The 25,644-nt window shown below is 39.0% G+C and overlaps 1 protein-coding gene and 1 long non-coding RNA gene across 2 annotated transcripts; both read right to left on the bottom strand.

The window, feature by feature from the left end:
• Nucleotides 1-11,509: 11,509 nt before the first annotated feature.
• Nucleotides 11,510-12,085, bottom strand: LOC127094533 (uncharacterized). The gene has a single exon (XM_051033357.1). The coding sequence runs from the start codon at nt 12,083-12,085 to the stop codon at nt 11,510-11,512; it is 576 nt and encodes a 191-aa protein (XP_050889314.1).
• A 1,643-nt stretch (nt 12,086-13,728) lies between these two features.
• On the bottom strand, nt 13,729-15,783 carry LOC127093262 (uncharacterized). The gene is made up of 3 exons (XR_007792505.1): nt 14,918-15,783; nt 14,546-14,791; nt 13,729-14,399 (listed from the first exon to the last, which is right to left on the bottom strand). It is a non-coding gene; the product is annotated as an uncharacterized LOC127093262 (long non-coding RNA).
• Between the last annotated feature and the right edge of the window lie 9,861 nt (nt 15,784-25,644).

Consider the following 25,644-nt stretch of genomic DNA (forward strand, 5'->3'; position numbering starts at 1 on the left):
AGTGACTACAGGGTGCACCCATCCTGTCAAGACAGCTTTCCAAGCCTTGTTATCAAGGGATTTTAAAAATGCTACCATTCTAGGTTTCCAATAGTCATAGTTAGAACCATCCAGGATTGGTGGCCTGTGAACAGATCCTCCATCTATTTCCATTGTACCAGAAAGTATTGCCCCTAGATCTCACCCAGAACCAGAGCAGCATGCCTGCTCTGATACCAATTGAAATTCTGGTATCAGATATAAGATGTCAAAGGTAATGTCACGACACTGATATCTGGTTATAAACAATGGATAAACAGAAACAGAATGGTAAAGCAAAAACACAAGCAATTGTTAACCCAGTTCGGTGCAACTCACCTACGTCTAGGGGCTACCAAGCCAGGAAGGAAATCCACTAAAATAGAATTAGTTCAAAGACTATCTGTACACTTCACCAAGTTACATTCTTTCTCACCTAATCTCTACCCGTGCAATTTCTACCTAAGCACTCTTAGATATGAGAACCCACTCACTTCTCTTACAATCACAAACCCGTGATCTTAAACAATAATCCCTTGTGAAAAGAAAATACTTTTCAATTACAATATTCTTGATTTTACTTCACAGTTTCAATCAAGAAGACACACTCTTGATCTTGCTTCAAAGCTTTGATCAAGAAGACAAATCAGTCCAATTCAATCATCTATGGATGACTTGAATGACCTACAGACACAAACCCTAGCTCTCTCTCTCTAAATTTCGCTCAGTATTGGTTGTGTGTACAATCAGGTTTTCTAAGTCCCTTTTTATAGAAACATTGGACAGCTTGAAAACCCTAAATATATTTTCCAATCAAATCTTTTCATATCAGCTGAAAAGGTCTCCTTGGAAAATAAACAAATCTGGTTGATATCCCTGATAGAATGCGCCAGCTAGCCATATCTTCAATCAACCAATGATTGCCACCAATAGTGCAATCACAAAACACCAGACATTCACACTAAATGTTCTGTGTACAGGATGTCATGACATCGGGTCTGACATCTGGAAAAATCTTGCATAATCTAGTTTCCTTTTATAGTAGGTACAGCAATATCAGTTACCATGACAATGAGTATGTCAACTGAAACAATCCTGCAGCATATGTCTTCCAATTTAGCTCCAGCAGGTACATCCAATATCAGAAGCCTTAGCATTGTAAGTGGCATTCTGAAACAATCCTGCTTGCATATGTTCTTCAACTCCAGCAGGTACATAGGATATCTCATGTTAAGACATCACACATGACATCTTGTGAACACTCTTTGTTTTACCAAAATTGCTGCCAACACTTAGAATCAACATTGACTTTCTGTTTGGGCCTTGGTCAAGGTTGATTTGACTTTTGTTGGATCAAAACCATTGGATTTAGGGGATTGATGAAATGTACATTTCATCTCCCAAAATGAATGGATGGTTTTGATTTGATGAAATTCCTCCCGTGATCAATTTGTGTTTATATCTTCCCCTCCCTCTTCATCTTCATCCCTATTATTCCTTATTCCCTCATTTGACCAATGAAATCTCTAATGTCTAAAGGTTAATTGATTCATCAATGACCTTGTGTCAGATGAATCAATACAAGTATGACAGAGATAGGTCCATCCTTCTTGATCTTTTCTTTTAGTGTGTGGTATGTTTTAGGAGTTTGGTTCTTCATACCAAATCTCTAACATGCATTAACACCTAAATTTTTATTGTTCGGCCTCAGATAGCTGTGACTTCTACATAAGTCCAATTACGATTACTTAACATAGAGCTATTGACCCTCAAGACATAGCATTCTAGTAAGTGAGATTGTAAGTCTCTCATTCTTCATGGTATTGTGTGGAGACTTGACCTTTTTTCCTTTCATGAGAGCTAGTGGCATACTTGTTGAATTATCCAAGTTGGATCCCTTCTCATGGAAGATGTCTTGGTTTAAGGAGTCATACTTGTGAATGAATGGTTGAGTGTTCTCCAAAGAATGACTTAAATCAATTAAAAATCACCACTAACACTTGACTAACTTTTTAACTAACATTTGACTAACTCTTGTTAATATTTCTTTACTTTCAAGTCATTTACTTTATGCAATTTAAACTTCAGTCATTTATCATTCATGACCATTTACATTTCATATAACTTGTTTATATTTATGTCATTTTCACTTTGCTCATTTGAGTCATATCTTGTGATTGTATATATTGTTTGTGTGTTTTGGTGTTCTTTGTGGTCTTAGGACCTTAAAATACCTAATAATAACAAAAAAAACCTAAAAAAACATTTGTTGGACTGTTGAACTTGATCTGAACTTTTTGACTTAGGATTAGGCAACATTCCCTGTGCAAAAAGGACTTGGCCAATGCCAACATTCTGAGACTGAGCCATTGTGAACTGAGCCTTCATCTGATACAAGCTTTGATATTTGTTGTAATTCATTTGCTACTCTATCTTTATGCTTAATTGTTATTTTGATTTTGTGTTTGATGCTTTGCTCTGAGTTGATCAAGGAATATTTCATCTGATACATTGGAAGACAAAGAAGACTGCTAGCTATGGGAATTGCTTGCTTGGATGTGGCTATCTTTATTTGATGCATTGATCTTCATGATGTCTGAATATTGCTCATTGCTTATTGGTTATTGCTTAATTAAAAGTCTAAATGAAAATGGGTTTCTATATGACATTCTTGTCTGTTGGATTGCATCCCATTGGTCAGATCTTTTCAACCCTTAACTTTTAAATTTGTGCTTAGGATAGTCTCTTCGTCTCCTCCCACTTCTTAAATTTCAAAATCTCTCCCCCTTTTTAAAAACTTATCTGCTTGTGATTTTAAACTTAGACTTTATTTTAATGATTAGAAACTTTGGCCTTATGCCAATGAATTTTCAAACTCTTTCTTAAATCAAATTTGTAAATAAACTTAATCATATTGACTTAACATTCCAAAAAGACATAAAGAACTAACAACTTCATTCAAACTTTTGGCCGTTTGTGCCTTTTCACTTAAACTTTTATTAAAAGCAATTCACGAACTTTGAAATTTTTACCACGAACTACGAGGTTTTGATCCCTCATTTTTATATTGGTACGTAGGCACAAGACCGAAGGTCTTGTCAAACACAAAAATATAATCAATGAATTCTTTTCTCATCCCCACACTTTATTTTTCTCAAACATATTTTATACCAAAAACACGTACACACATAAAAAAGGGCTCCCTAGGAGTACCTAGGACACTTTGGGTGTTAACATTTTCCCTCTGTGTAACCAACCCCCTTACCCGTAATCTCTGGCATTTTATTAGTTTTGATTTGAAAACTTCATATCCTTGGGTTTTGTTCGTACTTTTCCCTTTTCCTTTGGAAATGATAAAAGCATGGTGGCGACTCTAGTTTTATTAACGTTAAGCTTATCCATAGCTTGATGGTCATGAATTTATCGCTACACTCGCCTGAGGTCGATGGTACAAACAATGCTGCTCTAGGAGGTGATAGTGGCCAAGATGAGGATATGAGAGAGAATGAAGAAGAATAACCATTATTCCATGATGGCCCTGTTGGTGAGGATGATGAAGACGTCGAAGAAGAGGATAACAATGATGAGGGGAACAAGGATGATAACATCGAGACGAATGAAGGACAACCTTAGGGCCTAACTACTACTACTCTAACAGCTGATGTTATTCCTGGAAGAATCAAAGCTTCGACAGGAATAACCGGGGGTCTTTCTTCAGAAGAACTAGCAGTCTTAAAGCAAAGTCAACCCCTCGAATATTTGAAAGTTATGTTGAGTAAAAGGGAGAGCTCGTCTGGTAAAAGTCTTAGCGCCTCTATAGCGTCTGAGGATCAATTTTCGAGTAATCCTGTGGATGAGGCACTCTTGAAGATCAAAGAAAAAATATTTAAGGGTGATTTATCCCTACTCTTGCTAGTTGATCCTTCTGCCCCTGTATCCTTGAAAACTCTCCTTAACCAAGTTAATTTACTGGAAGCTTCTCCCGAGTTTGCCAATGTCATCTTGGAGTTGGGTATTATGATCGACCAAATTGTTGCTGATCATAAGTTGTTACCCCAAATCACCAAGGAAATTGAGAAGAAATCTGGTGCTGAAGCAGCTGCTTAGGATGCGACTACCGAATCGACCAACAAAGCAATGGAACTGGAGCAGACCAAAGATAAAAACAAGGCGGAGATCAAAAGTCATGATCGTGACATTGCCTCTTGGGAAATGCAAATAAAAGAACTACAGGCCAAAATCTCTGAAGCCAGAAAGCGAAAAAGTGAGATTTTAAAGTTTGATTATACTTCCATGACTAAAGAGCTAGATTTTGGTCTGGAGTTCGTCAAAAAAGCGTGAAAATTAGAGGCAGAGCTTGCAACCTTCGGTCAAAAATATCCCTCTGTGAGAAACGTATGGAGCTTCACAAGGCAAAATATCTCCACATGAAGACTCATCTCCCTTTTTAACTTTAGTTTATTTTCCATTTATCTCTGTATGACTTTTGGTTTCAATTGTATGGATCACTAACCCTTTGGGCCCTTGCAATGAACTTAAGCCATGTTGGCAATATTTTTTATTACCATGTTGGCTTCGACCCATTTGCATGCAATTATTCGTTTATTATTTTTATCTCTTGGAACGCTGGCTTATATCTTTTCAAATATTTTCTATTCACTCTTAAGATTCTTTTATCTTTATTAAGCTCCTCGATCTTTTAAGCACCATTAGAGAATACTTGTAAAATTTGAAAAGGACCTTCCCATTTGGGGGACCATTTCCCCAACGTCCTATCCTTTCGATCCATTGGAAGTATCACTTTCAAAACCAAGTCTTCAGGGGAAAATTTCTTAACTTTAACCCTCTTATTGTAAGATTTCTCTACTCTTTTCTTCTACCTTTTCAAAAATTCCAAGGCATTGAGTCTCTCCTCATCTAGATCAACTAACTCGTCTAGCATCATGTTTCAATATGATTCTGATGGAATTTCATGACACCTCTGAATTCTTGTTGATTGTAGGTAAATCTCGACTGGTAAAACCGCATCATGACCAAAGGTCAATCGAAATGGGATCGAATTAGTGGCTTCCTTGGAGGAGGTTCGACATGCCCATAAAATATGGTCTAAAGTCTTATGCCAATTTCTGAGCTTATTCCCCACATGTTTCTTAATCAAATTAATTACCACCTTATTCGCTGCTTCAACCTGACCATTAGCCTGAGCATAATATGGTGTAGAAGTTAACAATTTGAAACCCATTTCCATAGCAAATCCCTGCATTTTTCTACCAATAAATACTGATCCTTTATCTGTTGTGATGGTTTATGGGATTCCAAATCTATAAATAATGTGTTTCTAGATGAATTCGATCACATCTTCTTGATCTACATTTGGAAAGGGTATAACTTCGATCCATTTTGTAAAGTAATCAATGCCAACCAAAATACACCTCTGACTTTTAGATGATGGTGGTCGAATTTCCCCAACCAGATCTAAAGCCCAACCTCTAAGAGGACAAGGTTTGACTATAGAATGTAGTTCGCTTGCAGGGACATATTATATACCTGCGTGTACCTGACACTCTTGGCATCCTTTGGCGAATTCAATGCAGTCTTTCAACATGGTAGGCCAGTACATCCCTTGGCGAAATAATAACCATTTCATCTTATGGCTAACCTAGTGTGCCCCACATGCCCCACTATGGCCAGTCGAAAGGGCTAGATATGCCTCTGATTCACTAAGACATTTGAGTAAAACTCCCTCAGGGGTCTTTTTGTATAATTTTGTACGCAAAAGAACATAACTTAAAGCTCGATACCTGGTTTTTCGTTCGGTAGACTCCGTTAGATTCTGTAAATACTCCACTATTGGTTTTCTCCAATCCTCGTCTGTCAGGCTATCTATCATCAATATTTTAAAGCTCTCTCTGTTGGCGTATCCCAACTTTGTCATTTCCAAGTCTGATGGGGCTAATTTGGCCGACACAACTCTTCCCTGACTTCGATTACTTTTTGTAATTTCTCCTTCGAAATTTTATACCCATATGCAATTTGAGCCAATTCGTTAGCTAATTGGTTTTCCAATCGAGTTATGTGTCGAATATTAGCCATCTTGAATCTTCTCAACAATCGATTGGCTATTATGAAGTACATGATGAGATTCTCTTTAACACATTTGTACTCTTTTGTGTTCTGTTGTATAACTAACTCCGAGTCACCCATTATTTCGACTCTAGTTTCCCCCAATTCCAACAATATCTCAAGTTCGTCTATTAAAGCTTCATACTCAGCCTCATTGTTCGAGCATAGGCCTTCCACTTTATACTTGAATTTTGTTGGAATTTTATTAGGAGAAATAATTAGAACCCCTATGCATGTCCCATCTTTGTGACTAGACCCGTCGAAGTATAACTTTCAGGGCTCTAATTCGAGATAACCCAATGTGTTGTCAGTTATAGAGTGGTCAACTATAAAGTCTGCTACCACTTGTCCCTTAACAGCTTTCAATGGCATGTAAGTTAAGGAATATTCAGTTAAAAATAGTGCCCATTTTCCAATCTGACTGTGCAAAATTGGCTTAGACAACATATGCTTAATAACCTCAAAATGAGATGAAACATAAACATCAACAGGTTTTATATAGGGCTTCAACTTCGTACAAGAAAAATACAAGCATAAACACAATTTTTCAACTATGCTATACCTAGTTTCTGCATCATTTAAGACCCTACTGAGGTAGTAAATGGCTCTTACCATTATCATCCTCCTGAGCCAACATGCTCCCTAAAGTCTTGTCGGATACAGATATGTACAACCTCATACTCCTATTCCTGCAAGGCGGTGTCCGAATTGGCGGATGATTCTGGTATTCTTTGATTTTGTCAAAAGCTTCTTGTTGAGCTTGCCCCCATTCAAAACCTTCCTTGTTGAGTCGAAGCAGAGGTAAGAAGGCTTGCGTTTTTTCGCTAAGATTCAAGATGAATCTCCTCAAGAAATTGATCTTTCCTAGTAGTGACTGCAATTCCTTCTTAGTTGATAGCGCTTTCGCATCCATTATGGCCTTGGTCTTATTCTGGTTTATTTCGATTCCTTTTTTATGGACCACGAAGCCTAAGAAATCACCCGCCTCCATGCAAAAAGCACACTTGAGAGGGTTCATTTTCAGACCATGTCTTCTCATCCTTTCAAAAGACAGTCGAAGATGGTCTATGTGGCCCTTCCCTGAAACAGACTTAACAACAGTATCATCAATGTAGATTTACATAAAAGTCTCTATGAAATCATCGAAGATCGAATTCATTGCTCTTTGGTATGTTGGCCCAGCATTTTTCAGACCAAAAGGCATTACTACCCATTCATAGGTGCCTAAGGCTCCAGGGCATCGAAACGCTGTTTTTAGGACATCCTCTTCAGCAATGAATATCTGATTATATCCAGAATATCCATCAAGCATGATAAGATACTCATGGCCCACAACCGAATCGACTAACATCTCTGCCACAGGCATTGAATATTCATCCTTTGGGGTTGTAGTATTTAAGTCTCTAAAATCTATGCAAACCCTCAAAGTGTCATTTTTCTTAATGACAGGTACAATATTTGCCAACCATTCGATGTACCTGGCCATATGAATGAATTTACAATGAAGAATCCTTTTGACCTCCTCTTTGATCTTTAAGAGAATTTCAGGTGCAAATCGCCTCGGATTCTGCTTGATGGGCTTCTTCCCAGGCTTAATTGGCAACCTCATTTCGACCAGACCTCTGTTCAAACCAGGCATCTCATCATAATCCCATGCAAAATAGTCCTTGAACTCTTTCAGCAGTTGGATCACTTCGACTTTGAGTTAAGGGCTGACATTGGCCCTAAATTGATTTCTTCAAGTGGATCCTGAGCTAGCATCTTGATGTTGGTTGCCAGCGGATCCTTCTCGAATCCCAAAGGCCCGTCATCATAGATGGCGTCAAGGCTCTAACATTGATCTTCACCCTGAACCTAATAAGGGGGTTCTGGATCAAAGTCCTTCCCAGGACCTCGTTGGTGAAGGTTTTTATTGGCTTCGACATCCATTTGTTTGTCTTTAGCCTCTAAGGCCGCTTGTTGTTTGTCTTTGGCTATGTAAGCCGAAATTCTTTTTAGTGTTTCGAACTCAGTCATTATCACCGAATTCGCTTCCCCGGCCTGTTGGGTCGACCCCTGACGTTCCTATGTACCCAAAATCATCTTTTCCCACCACATCACGATCCCATTGAAATCCATTGGTGGGGTGTAGATACAAAGAGCAGTATGCATTATCGTCTAGAGTGAATGCAAAACTGGTCGGATCATAGGGAGCAATATTGGCCAAGTGTTTTTCTAATTGGCGTTTGTCGACATGATTAATTGGAGTCTTCAAGTATCCATGGTCTGCTTCTACGTTCTCCACAATGCCTTCTGGCCTCCAGATAGTGATTCTTTGGTGCATGGAGGATGGTACAACTCATACTCCATGTATCCATTCACGTCTAAGTAGCAAGTTATAGTTGGCCTTTGTCTCCACGGTCATGAACATCGTTGATCTGGTGACAGTTCCCACTGTTAACTCGGTCTGGATTACCCCGAAGGTAGTACCCATCTTTCCTTCATATTTGGAAAGTACCATGTTATAAGGCTTGGCATATGTGTCATACTTACCTATTTTCCTCAAAAGGTGATGTGGCATCAGGTTCACCGTTGAGCCACAATCTACCAAAATATTATTAATTGGGATGTCTTCGACCTTCCCAGTAATAACAGAGGCTTGAGATGACTCTTCATAGCCTCATATGGTCACTCGAAGAAAGAATTTTGTTCGTTCATGCAACCATTGTTCATTATGTAATAACACACTGGTTTATGAGCGGCCATTTCCATTTATGTGATATTGTTAGTATCCTCGACCTTAGTTATCTGGTAAAATTCTCTAGGGAGCACTGAGACCATATCAACTCTGATATACAGCGAAGGCTCTAACCCAGAATTGAAATCATTTGTGAGCATTTCGTCTTCCATTACCGCTCGATCATATTTTTCTTTGGCCGCTTTTTCTTGAGCGGTAAGCTTCCCCTCGACAAGTCCTAAATCCTTTTTCTCTTTCTTTCTGGCAGATATGTTTGTGTTGGATTCAACATTTTCTTCTGCCCCAGTTTCCGTTTGCGTCTTCCTCCTTCTCAATTCCCTTCTCCATTGGGACCTTGTCATGGGATTCTTCCCCTTGTAGTTCTCAGAGATGTAAGCTGATTTTCTAGACGCCTGAAATTCTTTACGGTAGGCCAACGACGAACCTCTGTCTACTTCGAAGTTCTGCCATTTTTCCTGGTCGTGCTTTCTGTCGTAAGCTGGCTTCACCCATTTTCCATTGGAAGCCTCTGCAGTGGGTTTGAAGGAGATAGGTTTGGTAGCAGGACCCTTTTGTCTCGTCCCATCAAGCTTCACCAGAGTTCTGTTTGGGTCGAAATACATCCTTGGATTGAAAGCTCATATGAGCTCAAAAACCCGTTAGTCCTGAGGAGCTCTTTGATCCCAGTTGTCTTTTGCCTTCCGGACTCCCTCAAGATTGTGCGCCTCTTTTTTGTCGAAAACTCTGTTGCATCAAGGGCATAACATAACTTCTGATTTCTTCTTCTGGCACCTATGGAGGAAGCTCATTAGAGTCTCCTCTTCTTTTGGGAAAGCCAATTTGTTATATTCTTCCTGTCGACGCTCTTCGTCAACTTCCATGGGGGTTTCCTGCGAGACTTCGACCATGTTGACATCTTCAGTAATGCCCAGATTATGGAATTTCATTTGAAGGCCTTCAGCAGCCTTATCTATTTGTATGAAACTATCAGCAGTCTCTTTGGTCACCACCATCAAACTGGAATTTTCAATAACTCCAGGGTCGAAAATATCAGTGGTTCCGTTGGCGAAGCTTTCAGCATCCTCCTGAGCAAAATTCTTGAGGAACTCCTGGTCGAGATACTCAGATACCCTGACCATGACAACCTTGTTAACAAAGTCCTCAGTAACTTCGGCCACATTGATGGTGTTGTTGAAGTTATCAGTAATTTCGACCATATTTACATCATCTGGCTCTGTGTAGTGAGCGTCTACTACTTGCAGAGGGTCGGAGTCGATCTTCATCTGGCTCCTAGGTTTCTCTCTGAATTTGAGTCTTCCCTCCTGAGTAGCATTTTGGACAAGATCTCTGAAAACAAAACATTGAGACGTTTTATGACCCAGAAAATTATGGTACTTACAAAAACCCATTTTCTTTCTTTGTTCCAAAGGAGGCATTTTAGCACCAGGAGGCATTATCAATTGGCCATCCTTAACTAACAAATCGAAGATTTCGTCACATTTCGTAACGTAGAACGTGTAAGTTTTCTTAGGAAATTTATCATTCTTTTCTGGTTCGATAGGTTTTTTCCATTCGAAGGGGCTAAGACCTTACATGAATAAGGAGAGCCTTATTTTAGTTCAGCAAGGCCGATCTCGCTTTCGTCGAGGCTCGAAGGTTCATCATATGTTCCTTCATTATCTTCATTAAATTCGACGTAGGCTACTCTCTCATTCCTATTTGCTCTAGATTTTTCTTCCTTCAAACACTCTAGTTGTCGAACCCTATCAGCCGGTTGGGCCATATCCATCAAGTATTGGGTATCCAATTTCTTTCTAATGGAATAATCAAGGCCTCCAGCAGCCATTTTGACCAACTCGTGTTCTGGCACTTGGTAAAACATCTGGCTTTTAATAAGCGAAATCTATTCAAATAGTCATCAATTGGCTCAGTAAACTTTCGCTTGATATTGGCCAACTCTTTTAGAATAATCTTCGTCCGCCCCATGTAAAACTGCTCATGGAACATTCTTTCTAACTGAGTCCAGGTGTGGATCGAATTCTGTGGCAAGGTCGTAAACCACGTGAAGGCATTCTTTGTGAGGGAACTTGGAAAGTATTTTGTCCTAAGGTTTTCGTTGTTCGAAATTTCTCCTGCCTCTATTAGATACCTAGCCATATGTTCGACAATGGATTCAGTAGTATCCCCAAAAAAGTTAGTGAATTTAGGGACTTTCCATCTAGGGGGTAAGTCTGACTGGAGGATATACTCTGAGAGTGGTGATGTATAGTTTGGTCTTCGAAGGCCAAAGTGTACTCTGTTTCGAGCCATGATTCTTTCAACCATGGCTGCCAGATTATTATCTGCTGCCATATCATCGTGTCGTATTTGTTGTATGATGTTATTAGTATTCTGACTCTTATTTACCAATGATATCCTTGGTTCTTCCTCTATTGGACCTCGTGGCTGGTTTCTAGGGGGTTTGACCCTACGTTGTTCGACCGTTCCTCCCAGGTTTGCCATGTTCTGTTGAACTTGATTAATAGTGGGATCATCCTCAAAAGTTACCCCTTAGTTTTCTACCATATACTCTCTTTGTGGATGTCAGGAAGGTTGAGGCACACCAAAGAAGTTCGCCAGGAGCGTCATCTGCGCTGCCATTTGTTGGTTGGTCTAGGTAGTATTTTGGATTAGAGGATTAAGGATTGTCCCCATAGTTTGGGCCAACATCTGAACTATGCCATGGTTACTCTCATCCATTTGTTGTCTGATGACTGCAGCAAAGTTATTCGTCAAGTTTGGCGTACGGGTAGAATATCCCATTCCTAAGGGCTGGGTATTTCGACCCATGTTCGCCCCAGAACCCGGTCCCTGTAACGGCGAAGTCATCACAGGTTCTGAAAATACTGGAAGGGCGCTTTGTAAGTTTGCCATCATCGAAGTTGGAATTCCGTAGGGTTGATCTCGACCACTTGACGGCATCGAAAACCTAGGAGGCATAAAAGGTGTAAACATAGAAGTCCCTATTGGTGGGGGAGTCTGTGGAGGGCCCCTTGGCCTAATAAAATTCAGGATAGGCCCCGTGTGAGCAATCGAATTCGTAGGCATCGAACTTGCCATTGACGCTATAGGTTCAGAAACAGTTGCTAGAACCGTTGGTCCCCCCATCGGAAGAACTGGGGGTGGATCACCACTATTAGTTGACATATTCTGAGGGTTCGCACTATCTGGATGGTTTGAATTCGCCATTTCCCCTCGTGTATCTTCCCTTTTGTCTATCTTCGTTGGTGGTGGTTACTTTACTACTTCTTAATAACATACAGCGAACTTTTCAAAAAGGAGAAAGATGATTAAAAAACAAGCACTAATAAAAATGAAAAAAAATACTACTTCTTTTCAAAACAGTTAGCACCATGTCCCACTGGGCATGCCAATTTGTTTACCGTGAAAATTGGTAAACAACCGCTGATTTTCCAAAGTGCAATATTTTGGTAACTTACATGATCGATCAGATTGATCATAGGACATGTGCTAATTGTTTTTATGGTAAATTCTGATGGATGATGAACACTTCGACAACGTTCATCCTTAAAACAATTCGTTAAAGAATATGAAGGAAAAATAGCCCAAAGAAAGCAAGGAAAGTGTTGGAAAGTAAATGGCGCTGAAGATAAATTTCTGAAAAGAATAGATTGATTAAAATTGCTTTAAGTAAAAATATGGTGCAACATCAAACGTACATTTTCTCAAGTTACACTTTCTCTACACACAGATACTTTAGGTAAAATGGTAAATTTGTACACACTTGAACACACCAATCATAACACTAAAACCTCCTATTTATACCAATCAGAATAACCGCTTCCAATGGCCTATTCACCAGAATGAGACAAGTGGCACTCTGCATGTCTGCAACTACCCACCATGCCCCATGTATACCCATCAGTTAGATAAGAACAAAGAATTCTCTCCCTTATTTGAATTCAAATCCTTTGTCGAACTACCATTAGTGATGCTTCTGTTTCCCAACTGCTGGAAACGTTTCTAAGTCCATACAATATTTTTACCCTTGCATCAAGGTATCTTCGACTGGAATTTCAAACTGTATAATTTTGTCGAAACATTCAATTTCTTCACAGGAAACTTTATTTCCTTATTTAACTCCCTTAATCCACACCAGACGTCGAATTTTGAGCTAACAACACCCTAATTGTTTGTGGGTCATTTGTGTGAAGCATTGTTGCCTATTTTGTCATATTTGGACCATGTGGCTTGCAACCCTAGTTCCTTGATTCATTGTTGTATGTCTAATCATCATTTGTCTTTGATGTGAGTTTGAAACCCTGGTTGAGGATACTCATCATTGGTGATAATTTGTTGGTCTTTTTTTGAAATTGAAACCCTAGTTTAGGAGGTTCATCACTGAGGTTTGCCTGTTAACCATAGTTAGTGTATAAAACCCTAATTGTGTCCATTGTGTATTATACATTGATCTTGTGTTTGTTTAAAACCCGAATTCCTTGAGATGGGGTATCAAATCATTTTGTCTTGCATCATACCACTTGCCATCTATCATTTTTTATTAGGGTTCATTACATGGTTTTTGTTTTGAAGATCCGGTTGATATAAGGTTTTGTTCCATCCATGGTGATACATGTTTTCATTCACCTTCATAGGGCATTTATTCATTTCTTATAGGGCATTTATTCATTTCTTAGTGTGGATTCATTGGTTCATACTCCATGATATATTTATTGATCCATTGATTCTTAGTTCGTAGTGTATTGCTACGTCCATTTGTTCATAATACATGATTTGAAGATGTGATTCAAATTTGAAGCTTTGGAGGGAAAGTTTCCATTTGAAATGAAGAAAATATTTAGCAAATAAACTTTTCGTTCAAATTTTTCATTACATTTCATTTAAGTATCAATTTATATGGTTTATACACAAAATTACAAAGAAATGTAGGTTTTTGCAAGGTTGACTTTTTAGTCAACTGTTGATTTTTTGGGTCAATAATTGACTAAAGTCAACCACTAATTTCTAATGCGCCTATCTCCATTTTGGATTCTTCATATTCCACCATAACATATCCAACTATTAACCACTAACCAATTAACTCAAGCTAGCTTTCATTTCTCCTAGTATTAACTCAACTTTGACTTCACTAATTAATTAATACACCAACAAAAAGATGCTTGTTTTGAAGTTGTCGGTTACTTAGTCGAAGAGCTTCGTGATGTATCGACATACAATTGTTTCTGTAAGGATTTAGAAGATAATAAAATCTCCATTGGTTCTTTGATCTTTGTTGAAGAGCTTACACTCAGAGTGAAGACTGCTGTTGAGAAAGAAAGGGACAAACTTGATGCAGTTCTGGTGTTTCCGTCAATTCCTGAAGTGATGAGGTTGAACAAATTGGGATCTTCCAGCGTGTCGCAGCTTGGACAATCAAAGAGTCCCTCTTTCCATATTTTCAAGAAGAATGCTTCTTCTGCGGGATTTACTGATAGCATAATGAAGCTTAATTTCTTCAAGATGATTAGTGATTCTTTTTTTCCTGCATTGAAAAGTACAGAGATGGAGTGGTCAGAGCCAGTTTGTCAACAAAATTTAGCATCGTTTAGCACCTCGTATGTATGATTATGTGAAAGAGTATTTGAACTAGAAAGGATATTAATGAGAAGCTAAAGAGTTCAAGTGCACCTATTGTTGGTTTGATTTTGCAAAGGAGTCGTATTTTTACCGGCAATGATGGTCATTATGCCTCTAGTATTACGTCCTTAAGGCCATCATATTCACTACTGATGGTGATACAAGGCAAGGATTGAACAACTTGCAAGCAACAGTGGATTCCAGTTTGGTAACCAAGCAGAGGTTTAAGGTATGAGACCAGAAGAAACGAAGATACAGAAGTTCCACCATGTAGAGTGGATGACATAGCTCACGTACCTGCATAATGTTCAGGCATTGACACAAACAAAACTAACTTTAACGAAATTTCTAATTTAACTAACTAATTCAAAACGCTTTTTAACATTAACAGAAAGTTTAACAAAGTTAGCTTGCTTAACTAACCTACACTTGGAAAAGTTAACAGAGTTAACACCTGCCAAAACTCTAACAAATCTGCCCCATTTTGAATGCCCGATTCGGTTACAACTTTGTCTATATAATCGTGCATACCTTCATCAGAAGTGGAAGGAGGAGTTGCTGCAGAATCATCCAGGATTCACACTCCAATAGCTCTTTCACTCCCAAGTGGTTTCTCTCTCATTCTCATTTTTGAATTCAGTTCCAATTCACCAAGTTCATTATCTGCAGATATCAGGAGTCGCTCCAACTCATGCATGCAAGGATTCACAACATATCAGAAGAAGCTCGAAGAATAGAAGAAGCAGCACGAAGAGAAAGAGAAAAAGAAGCGGACAAGTACCTGATTTGGTGATTATCTCTCGCTGCAATCCGCATTTGTTCTTGTTGTTCTATGTTACCATTTCATTTCGGTTTCAATCGAATTCGTTGAGATTAAACGCAATTAGGAGTGTGGTTGATGTAAAGCTTTGAATTGTTGAATCAATGATGTGAATCATGAACTTTGCAACGATGCTGAAAACTTCAAAGTATAATCCGAAGCGCAAGCTAATGCTTTGAAATCGCGATGAGGAACTTCCCAAAACACAATCCATGTTATGATGGTGATGCAATGATGATGATCCAACTCTGAAGCACAATCTGAAACACGAGCAAAACTTATGAAGGAATCGTGATTCTCCGAGAAGCTTTCCATTTTGAGAAGCGTTTTACAGATATAGCTTAGTGAAATAGATTGATTCCGTTTTTCAGCTTGTGGATTGTTGGTGGCTTCAGTTTATGAGTTTGTCTTCATGCTTGCTGGTGATGGATTCAGGTTTAGCATTAGGTTTGGTTTTGGGCCTAAGCCCCAAACAATTTTTTCTTCTTGGGTACTCCCTGATAAGCTGCACCCCCTATGTTCAACCAATTTAGTGCCTAGGCCTAAAGCCTCAGGCGCAAACGGTTTTTTGGCTCCACACCCCAATTTTTGGGGACTGTACCCCTTTTTTCATTAGTTTTTTTTTATTAATCATAATTAATCCTTGATTTAATTAATTAATTTTTGATTAATTTCGTAATTGTTAATCTTTAGGTTAATGTATAACTAGGATTAATATAATTAATTTTGACTATTAGCTTAATCATTAATTGTGATTAATGTGATAATTAAGATTTAATTTGTTAATTAATCAGTTAATTGAAATCTTTAGAAATCTTAGGTTTAAGATAATTGAAATTAGCTTAATTTTTCATCAAATATGCATGAATTTTTTAATTAATTCTAAATAATTTTGATTATTAATTCCATTTAATTGATTTGTATATGTTAGACTATGACACGGATCTAGAAGGGGGTTGAATAGATCCCACGTAAAAATTGAGTCGGCGCTACCAATTTAAAATTGGTTTTGAAAATTTGTTTTAAGTGCGGAAGCGGCCGAGGAAAATATAGTCTAAAACGAACGGTTATTGGAAAACCGGATATGCGTCTAGCCTATGGATTAGTGATAATGTAGAATAAGAATCACTACACTAGTCACACTATCAATGATTTGTTTCACTTGCTAGGATTCCTAGTTTCAATGATTCAAAGAGCAAACCAAACTAGATACACAACTAAGATAATTTTGGTTTAGGCAAATTATCAAACACTTGGTGTGCAAAAACACTCCAAGTGATATTTATGTTGAGTAAGTGATTCCAATTAGTCTAGTACAATATCTTATTGTACTTTGGATTCAAAAACAGAGTTTTACCTTCTTACTCAATTAATATCAAGGTTTGATAAAAGTGCTTATACAAAAATCACTTATTTTAAGCCAAAAACAAATATGCTGAAAAATAGAGAAGACAAAGATTTGATGAGGCAGTTCCCCCGTCGTCCTCGCTTCGGGGTACGTCTGCCCTCAATTCTAAAACTAGAATTGAGATTGCTTTAATAGATATCACATGTTGAGTATAACAGATTATACAAGGATTGAAAAGCAAATATACAACAGAATTCTCAAGACGTTGAATGTTGCTTCCACTCCTTGTTCCTTGATTCAAGGTGAATCAAGTCCTTCGATTGTTGTTGATAGACCTCCGATTCCATCCCCTTTGTTGAATAACTCTCAGTTCTTCAAACCCTCGGCCCGGCTGATCTCAACTACAACAAATCGAACTCGAAATCTTCCCTTCAATATCACTGAATCCGCTACTAGATTGATGAAGACTTCCTCTTCTCAATCACCTTCGCTCAGCTGAAAATTGATGAAGAAATCGTCCAAAAAACCCCAAAATCAAACCAATCTTGGAGGACAAAACCCTAAAGGTTTTATTCAAGAAAAAACCTGTCGCAAGCTTCAACCCGAACTGGATTCCCAATCTCAGCTTCGGACGTTATCACCTTTAACCAATCACAAAGCACTTCAAAAATGGTTATGTGTAATTGATGTGTTGTGAGATGTTGAAGATGAAGATGAAGAATCTTGGACACCTATTTCACTTTTTCTTGTTCTTTGTACACTTGAATCAATTTCTCAAAATGTTGGTTGATACAAGTAACTGAACTTATATTTATAGTAACAAACCAACCAACCCACTTAACAGCTTTTCAAACATAGTGGGAATTACTTAAAAACTGAATTTGCGTGCGAATGGTCGACCATAACAGGTCTATGCGTCGACGCATAGCCTGCAGTTTTGGACAATCTGAAAAACACATCAGTATGCGTCGACCATAGGTCGGCGTGCGCTGACCCGTGGGAAAGTGAAACCTTCATGCACCGATCCTGCGGTCGACTCAAGCCTTCATGCGCTGACCCGTGAGAAAATGCACTATGTTATGCGCCGACCATGCAGTCGACTCAAGCCCTGCAAATCTGCAAAATTTCAGATTTTTGTGGTTTTCATGCATTTTGTCATGACCATATTTTATCCACATATGTTGTATGAAATATAACAGTTTAGATGAACATAGAAAAGGGTATGATAGGTGATATGTTGCATTTGTTTTGTAGAGGTGGAATCGACAATGCCGATTCATCCATGGTGGTAATTTGTCATCATCGAAACCTATGATCGTATGTTGTATGACAGTTTGCCCTTACATACTCCCCCTTTTTGATGATGACAACCTGTGTGAAACCAAAGAAAAACAACATGCAATATTTACACACACTCCCCCTTTCTTTTGTAATCTAAGGCTGGCTGAAAAACAAACTGTTAATTGTTGTGAATATCTTGGCTTGGCTTTGGTACATGCCCTTCTCCCCCTTTAACAACATCAAAAAGAGAAAGAGAACTAGTATTCAACATAACATGATATTCAATAGGAGACAGCGAATCATATAACAATACCACACCAAATATTATTACTGAACAAATTGAAAAAAAAGAGATAACATTAAACTAGATTAACAAACAAGCATAACAGATAATAAGTTCAGTCAAACAACAAAAGTACAGATGCACATGCAGTTTTATGCCCTAATGGCCTCGTCCTCGATCGTAACAAACATCCGGGTTTCTGTAAGGATCTGCCAGAGAAGATATTTGGTCAGTAACACTACTTAGATACTTGAGGCCCACATCGACGGACCGCTCCTGTCGTGCAAATGTTTCGGTGAATGATGTATACTGTTCATTCATGCTGGTTGAGAGGCTATCGAGCCTCTCATTTTGTGCTTGAAGATGGCTGCTTATATGAGCATAGCGCTCATCCTGAGTTTGTATGAATGATTGTTGAGTCAGCTGCATATCTTGCATCATATCTAAAAGTTCAGAAGAATTTTCTTGCTGCGGAGGAGACGGTGGAGATTCTTCAGCACCATATTGATACGGCTGATAGAATTGCGTTGTGTTGACCAGCCCATATGTTGCCATTCACCCCAGCCACCATGGTTGGGGGCATCTTCTTCAGTCGAATAGGTATCCTGAACCCAAGCGGTGTTTGTGTAGTTGTGTGTGTCTGCTTGTGGAGGACTATCATGTTGCTCAAATGCTTGTCCTGCTCCTTCTTTTTCGTTTTCCTCTTGGTCTTCTTCTTCACTTTCATCACTTTCATCATATTCTTCAACAATCCTAGGAATATTCCCCCTGCGAACAAATTTGTATGTTCTCCGCTCATCACACCAAAAGTATCCCATCATAGAGAAAGTTTTTGGGCTGAATTCTTTATTTGAGGAAATGGAGGTATAAGGAAAGGAAGGATAATCAACGTCGGTTGCAGTAAGAACCTATTGAATAAAAGATCCATAAGCAAGAGCAGTGCCTCGTCCGGAGTCTCGTAAACTGAACATCCTACTAGCAATGTAGTAGGGTCAATTTATTTTGCGCTGATTTTTCAGGATATATATGAGATGAACCTCAGCTTGTTCAACTCGGGAAAGGCCACCCTTCTTAGGCCGCAGGATGCGTGCCACAATCCACTGGAGAATGCGCTCACCTGTTTTCAGCTTACCGGCAGTGACAGTTCGTGGGAACGCATCACTGTTCACAATGTGGTCTGGGTAGGGTCGTTTCAGCATAGCGTTCAAAGCGCTCTTAAACTCATATCCTTCTATTGTGTGAGAATCAGTTACCTCAGAAGAAGGATTTTCATCAACAGCCAATGTCAGATCAAAATATTTGTTCCAAACATCAGACTTGAAAGATACCTTTCTTGTGCCGATCCTGGAGTGAAACTTTTGACCACGAAATTTGTCATGAAGGCAAGTGTAGAACACACGGACCAGGTCTTCGCTATATTTGGCATTGCATTCCAGGAATATAACAATACCGTGATACTGTAGCAGAGCCATGATGTCTACGAGATGCATGTGTTCTGCTGTGAGTTTGTAGAATGCATGTTGCCTCACAACTCCTCTTTGACCAATGTCTTTGTTGAAGGTGTCGACAAGAGCCGGTGGAACTAATGAGACAGCGGTAATGGGTAAGGAGGTAGAGGATGATCCCCTTGATCTCTTACCGGTAGGTCTGCGGGATGAGGAAGCCATGGGTAATGATTCTGAAGCTTTTTGTGAAGGAGGAGAGTGAAGGTTGGTGTAAGATTTTGAGAGTGATTTGCAGGAAGGAGGTTTGCCCTTTTTATAGATGAAGATTTAGGGTTTTGGGAAGAGGAGAGGCCAAGAGACAATAGGCACTAGGTAGGTGCAACTCACAATGTAGTGGGTTGAATGCACACTTAATGAGAATTTGAAATGCAAATGCATAGGAAGTTTGAACGTTTTATGCAGAAAAACTGATTTTTCGCGCGATGCGTCGACCATACCCTCTGCATGCGTCGACGCATACTGTTTGAATTTTTTTTGAAAAAGGCAAGTTTTTAAGGTGTGCGTCGACCATTGCCCTGTTATGGTCGACTCATACAGGCAAATTTTGCAGATTTTCACTGTTATGCACATATGCTCACATGTTTGATGCATAAATGGAATGCCACACAACATTAAACATCCAAACAGATATGGTATAAGAAACAAGTCATATATATACAATATTCTCATGTAATACAACTATTTAACCATGAAGGTTGGGAGAGAGAGAAGGGTAAAGGAACAATATCACCTCGATGCCGGAATAACTTGATGAACAATATACTTGTGCTTGCAACAACATTAACTTGTTAGAAGTACAAGACTATAGTTTTTAAATGAAATAAGATAAAGCAAGCAAATTATGACGCCCGTTCCGAAATGTCGAGAATACCAAGTTCTCGGCGAATATGAAAGAAAGGCTCAGTAGCTAGCGACTTTGTGAAAATGTCCGGTAGTTGATTTTTAGTGACAACATGTTCAAATACAACATCACCTTTCTCTACATGATCCCGAAGAAAATGGTGTCTAATTTCGATATGTTTGGTGCGAGAATGCAACACAGGATTTTTGGTAAGATTAATGGCACTTGTATTGTCACAAAAAATGGGAATACGTTCGAGTTTGAGATTAAAATCCAATAATTGTTGCTTAACCCATAGGATTTGAGCACAATAACTACCGGCGGCAACGTATTCCGCTTCGGCGGTTGACAAAGCAACTAAAACTTGTTTCTTGCTATGCCAACTGACCAAGGAATTTGAAAATAAATGACAAGTACCACTAGTGCTTTTCCTATCCGATTTGCAACCGGCAAAATCGGAATCGGAGAAACCTACCAATGAGCAATCATTACCTTTGGAATACCATAGTCCATACTTCAGAGTACCGGATAGGTATCGAAGTATTCGTTTGACAGCTTTTAGATGGGATTCCTTGGGACATGATTGGTATCTTGCGCACATACACACGCTAAACATAATGTCGGGACGAGAAACAGTAAGATAGAGAAGTGATCCAATCATACCTCTATACCTTTTTACCTCTACGTCCTTACCGTTTTCATCTTTATTCAAGTTTGCACATGTTGGCATGGGGGTGTCAATGGCCTTGGCTTTTGCCATGTCAAATCTCTTGATAAGGTCCAAACAATACTTTGTTTGACTCACGAATGTTCCTTCTTTGAGTTTTTTAATTTGCAAGCCAAGAAAGTATGTGAGCTCCCCCATCATACTCATCTCGAATTCACCCTGCATAAGATCCGAAAACTCTCTCACGAGATTCATGTTAGTAGACCCAAATATAATATCGTCAACATAAATTTGTACTAATATCAAGTGCATTCCTTGACGTTTAATAAAGAGAGTTATGTCAACCTTTCCTCTTGAGTAACCTTGATCAAGTAAAAATTTACTTAGTCGCTCATACCAAGCTCTAGGAGCTTGTTTGAGACCATATAAAGCCCTTTTTAGTTTGTAAACATGATCGGGATACTCATGAGATTCAAAACCCGGAGATTGTGCGACGTAGACCTCTTCATTTATGTAACCGTTAAGGAACACACTTTTAACATCCATTTGGAATAGTTTAAAGTCTTTCGCACAAGCGAAGGCAAGGAGAAGGCGTATAGCCTCGAGTCGGGCAACCGGCGCATAAGTTTCCTCATAGTCGATGCCTTCCTCTTGGTTATACCCTTGCGCGACTAAACACGCCTTGTTACGGGTTATTACCCCATTTTCATCCAACTTGTTCCTAAACACCCATCGGGTGCCGATTACTCGATGACCTCGCGGAGGAGGGACAAGGTCCCAAACCTCATTTCTAGTGAACTGATTTAGTTCCTCCTGCATTGACAAAAACCAGTGTTCATCGAGTAGGGCTTCTTTAGGGTTTTTAGGTTCCATTTATGAAACGAAAGCGAAGTGATAACAGAAATTACTTAGCTTCGATCGAGTTGTAACACCCTTTGAGATATCTCCGAGAATGTTGTCAATTGGATGGTCTTTGGGAGACTTCCAAGCTTGAGAGAGATAATTGTTTGAAGGCGGATGAGCTACCTCGGTTTCCTCATGGTGTACATCTTTATCCTCCTCAACTTTGACTTTGTCGGGTTGATCAATCCCCGGCTCGCCACCCTTGAGTATGTCTTCCGTAGATGTACCTTCACCATGAACAACACTACCCTTTCCGACGTTTCTCGGATAGGATTCGTCAAAAGTGACATGTACAGACTCTTCCACAATAAGTAATCGTTTATTATATATTCTATATGCTTTACTCGATTGAGAGTATCCGAGGAAGATACCTTCATCGGCCTTGGAATCGAATTTGCCCAAGTTTTCCTTTCCATTATTTAATACAAAACATTTGCAACCGAAAACATGTAAGTGAGAAACATTTGGCTTTCGCCCTTTTAAAAGCTCATACGGTGTTTTATTTAGAATGGGGCGAATGAGCACCCTATTCAAAACATAATACGTCGTACTAATGGCGTCGGCCCAAAAATATTTCGGTAAACCACTTTCGTTAATCATTGTTCTTCCCAATTATTCCAAAATTCGATTTTTACGCTCCACAACCCCATTTTGCTGAGGAGTACGTGGAGCGTAGAAGTTATGATCGATACCATGGTTACCGCAATATTCTTCAAATAAATGGTTTTCGAACTCACCCCCATGGTCGCTTCTAATTGAAACAATGTTTGTATTTAATTTATTTTGGGAAAGCTTAGCAAACCTTTCAAAGGCGGCGAACGTATCGCTCTTGCTTACTAAAAAGATAGTCCAACAAAATCTAGAAAAATCGTCCACTATTACGAAACCGTAATAATTTCCTCCTACACTTTTAATCCTAGACGGCCCAAATAAGTCCATATGAATAAGTTCGAGAGGTCTCGTTGTTGAAACGATATTTTTGGATTTAAATGAGATCCTCGTTTGCTTCCCTTTTTGACAAGCATCACAAAGGTGATCCTTGGTGAACTTTATTTTGGGGAGACCTAAGACTAGATCTTTTGAGACTACTTTATTTAGTAAGTCAAAGTTAACATGTGCTAAACGCCTATGCCATAACCATGAATCTTCACTCATTGTTACAAGGCATTTGTCACTTGTTAACGATACTTCGTTCAAGTCTAACATATAGACATTATTCACTCACAGGCTATTAAACATACTCTTCTTATCATCATTATGTACAATTTTGCAACAATCTTTTGAAAAAGATACATTGTATCCTTTGTCACATAATTGACTGATGCTAAGTAGATTGTGTTTAAGACCTTCGACAAGCAATACATCAGAAATAATAGTGGAAGAAGGGTTACCTACACTACCTTTACCTAGTATTGCTCCATGGTTGTTGTCACCATAGGTTACATATCCTTTCTTCTTAGCCACGAAGTCAATGAAGAGTGATATGTCTCCTGACATGTGCCTTGAGCATCCACTGTCGAGAACACATCTTCTCTCGGTGGTCTCGAGGCATTGTACCTGTTTCTTTTTGTTCTTTTGATGAGCAGAGAGGCATAGGTTTACAGCTTCATCTTCATCACTAGAACTTTCATCATCGGAGGAGTCGTTATCGCTTTCCCAAGCTATGTATGCTCTTCTTGGCTTTGATGATTTCTTGTGTGATTTGGATGATTCCTTTTCCTTTGTCTTCTTGTTCATCGGACAGTCCGGTTTGTAATGACCGGGCTTCCCACAAGTGTAGCACGACCCTCTAGTCTTTTTACCTTTTGAGTCATCATTTTTAGAGTACCTCGATTGTTTCCGGAAGTTTACCAAGTTCTTCTCGGAATGTTGGATGCCGTTCTTTCTCACGTAACGATTGTAACGTTTAACGAACAACCCCATATCTTCGCTCTTGTCCTTTTCTTCTTCGTCGCTCGAGGAATAATTACTTTGCTCTTTTGCTTGAGACTTCGAGGAGGAAGTCTTAAGAGCTATAGATTTCTTTTCACTCACCTTTGTTTTGTCCTTCTTTTCTTTCTTTTCGTGTTGTTCTAGGCTCAAGAGTACTTGTTCGTGCTCTTGTAGTTTTCCAAATAATGTTGTCAAGTCTAATATGGTAAGATCATTTGCTTCTTTGATGGCGGTCACTTTCAGCTGCCATTCCCTGTTAAGACATCTCAAGATCTTATTAGTAGCAACATCATTGGAAACCGGCCTACCTAATGAATGTAATCGATTGATGAGATGAGTAAATCTCTTTTGCATGTCAGCAATGGTTTCCCCTTGCTCCATGAAAAAGAGATCAAACTCTTGTGTTAATGTGTTGATTCTTGCCAACTTAACATCGTTCATCCCCCCTCATGGGCGATTTGTAGTGAATCCCACATGGCCTTAGCAGTAGGACAATGGGATACACGATAGTATTCATCTACACCTAATGAGGAGATTAGGATATTTTTGGCAAAACTCTAACAAATCTTCCCCATTTTGAATGCCCGATTCGGTTACAACTTTGTCTATATAATCGTGCATACCTTCATCAGAAGTGGAAGGAGGAGTTGCTGCAGAATCATCCAGGATTCACACTCCAATAGCTCTTTCACTCCCAAGTGGTTTCTCTCTCATTCTCATTTTTGAATTCAGTTCCAATTCACCAAGTTCATTATCTGCAGATATCAGGAGTCGCTCCAACTCATGCATGCAAGGATTCACAACATATCAGAAGAAGCTCGAAGAATAGAAGAAGCAGCACGAAGAGAAAGAGAAAAAGAAGCGGACAAGTACCTGATTTGGTGATTCTCTCTCGCTGCAATCCGCATTTGTTCTTGTTGTTCTATGTTACCATTTCATTTCGGTTTCAATCGAATTCGTTGAGATTAAACGCAATTAGGAGTGTGGTTGATGTAAGTTGTGATGTAAAGCTTTGAATTTTTGAATCAATGATGTGAATCATGAACTTTGCAACGATGCTGAAAACTTCAAAGTATAATCTGAAGCGCAAGCTAATGCTTTGAAATCGCGATGAGGAACTTCCCAAAACACAATCCATGTTATGATGGTGATGCAATGATGATGATCCAACTCTGACGCACAATCTGAAACACGAGCAAAACTTATGAAGGAATCGTGATTCTCCGAGAAGCTTTCCATTTTGAGAAGCGTTTTTCAGATATAGCTTAGTGAAATAAATTGATTCCGTTTTTCAGCTTGTGGAGTGTTGGTGGCTTCAGTTTATGAGTTTGTCTTCATGCTTGCTGGTGATGGATTCAGGTTTAGCATTAGGTTTGGTTTTGGGCCTAAGCCCCAAACAATTTTTTCTTCTTGGGTACTCCCTGATAGGCTGCACCCCTTATGTTCAACCAATTTAGTGCCTAGGCCTAAAGCCTCAGGCGCAAACGGTTTTTTGGCTCCACACCCCAATTTTTGGGGACTGTACCCCTTTTTTCATTGGTTTTTTTGTATTAATCATAATTAATCCTTG

Source organism: Lathyrus oleraceus, chromosome 6 (assembly GCF_024323335.1).
Source record: "Lathyrus oleraceus cultivar Zhongwan6 chromosome 6, CAAS_Psat_ZW6_1.0, whole genome shotgun sequence".
Taxonomy (NCBI): domain Eukaryota; kingdom Viridiplantae; phylum Streptophyta; class Magnoliopsida; order Fabales; family Fabaceae; genus Lathyrus; species Lathyrus oleraceus.

Excerpts from the sequence above, each read along its gene's own strand:
- LOC127094533 (XM_051033357.1), bottom strand. The coding sequence starts at position 12,085 with ATGGCGAATTCAAACCATCCAGATAGTGCGAACCCTCAGAATATGTCA.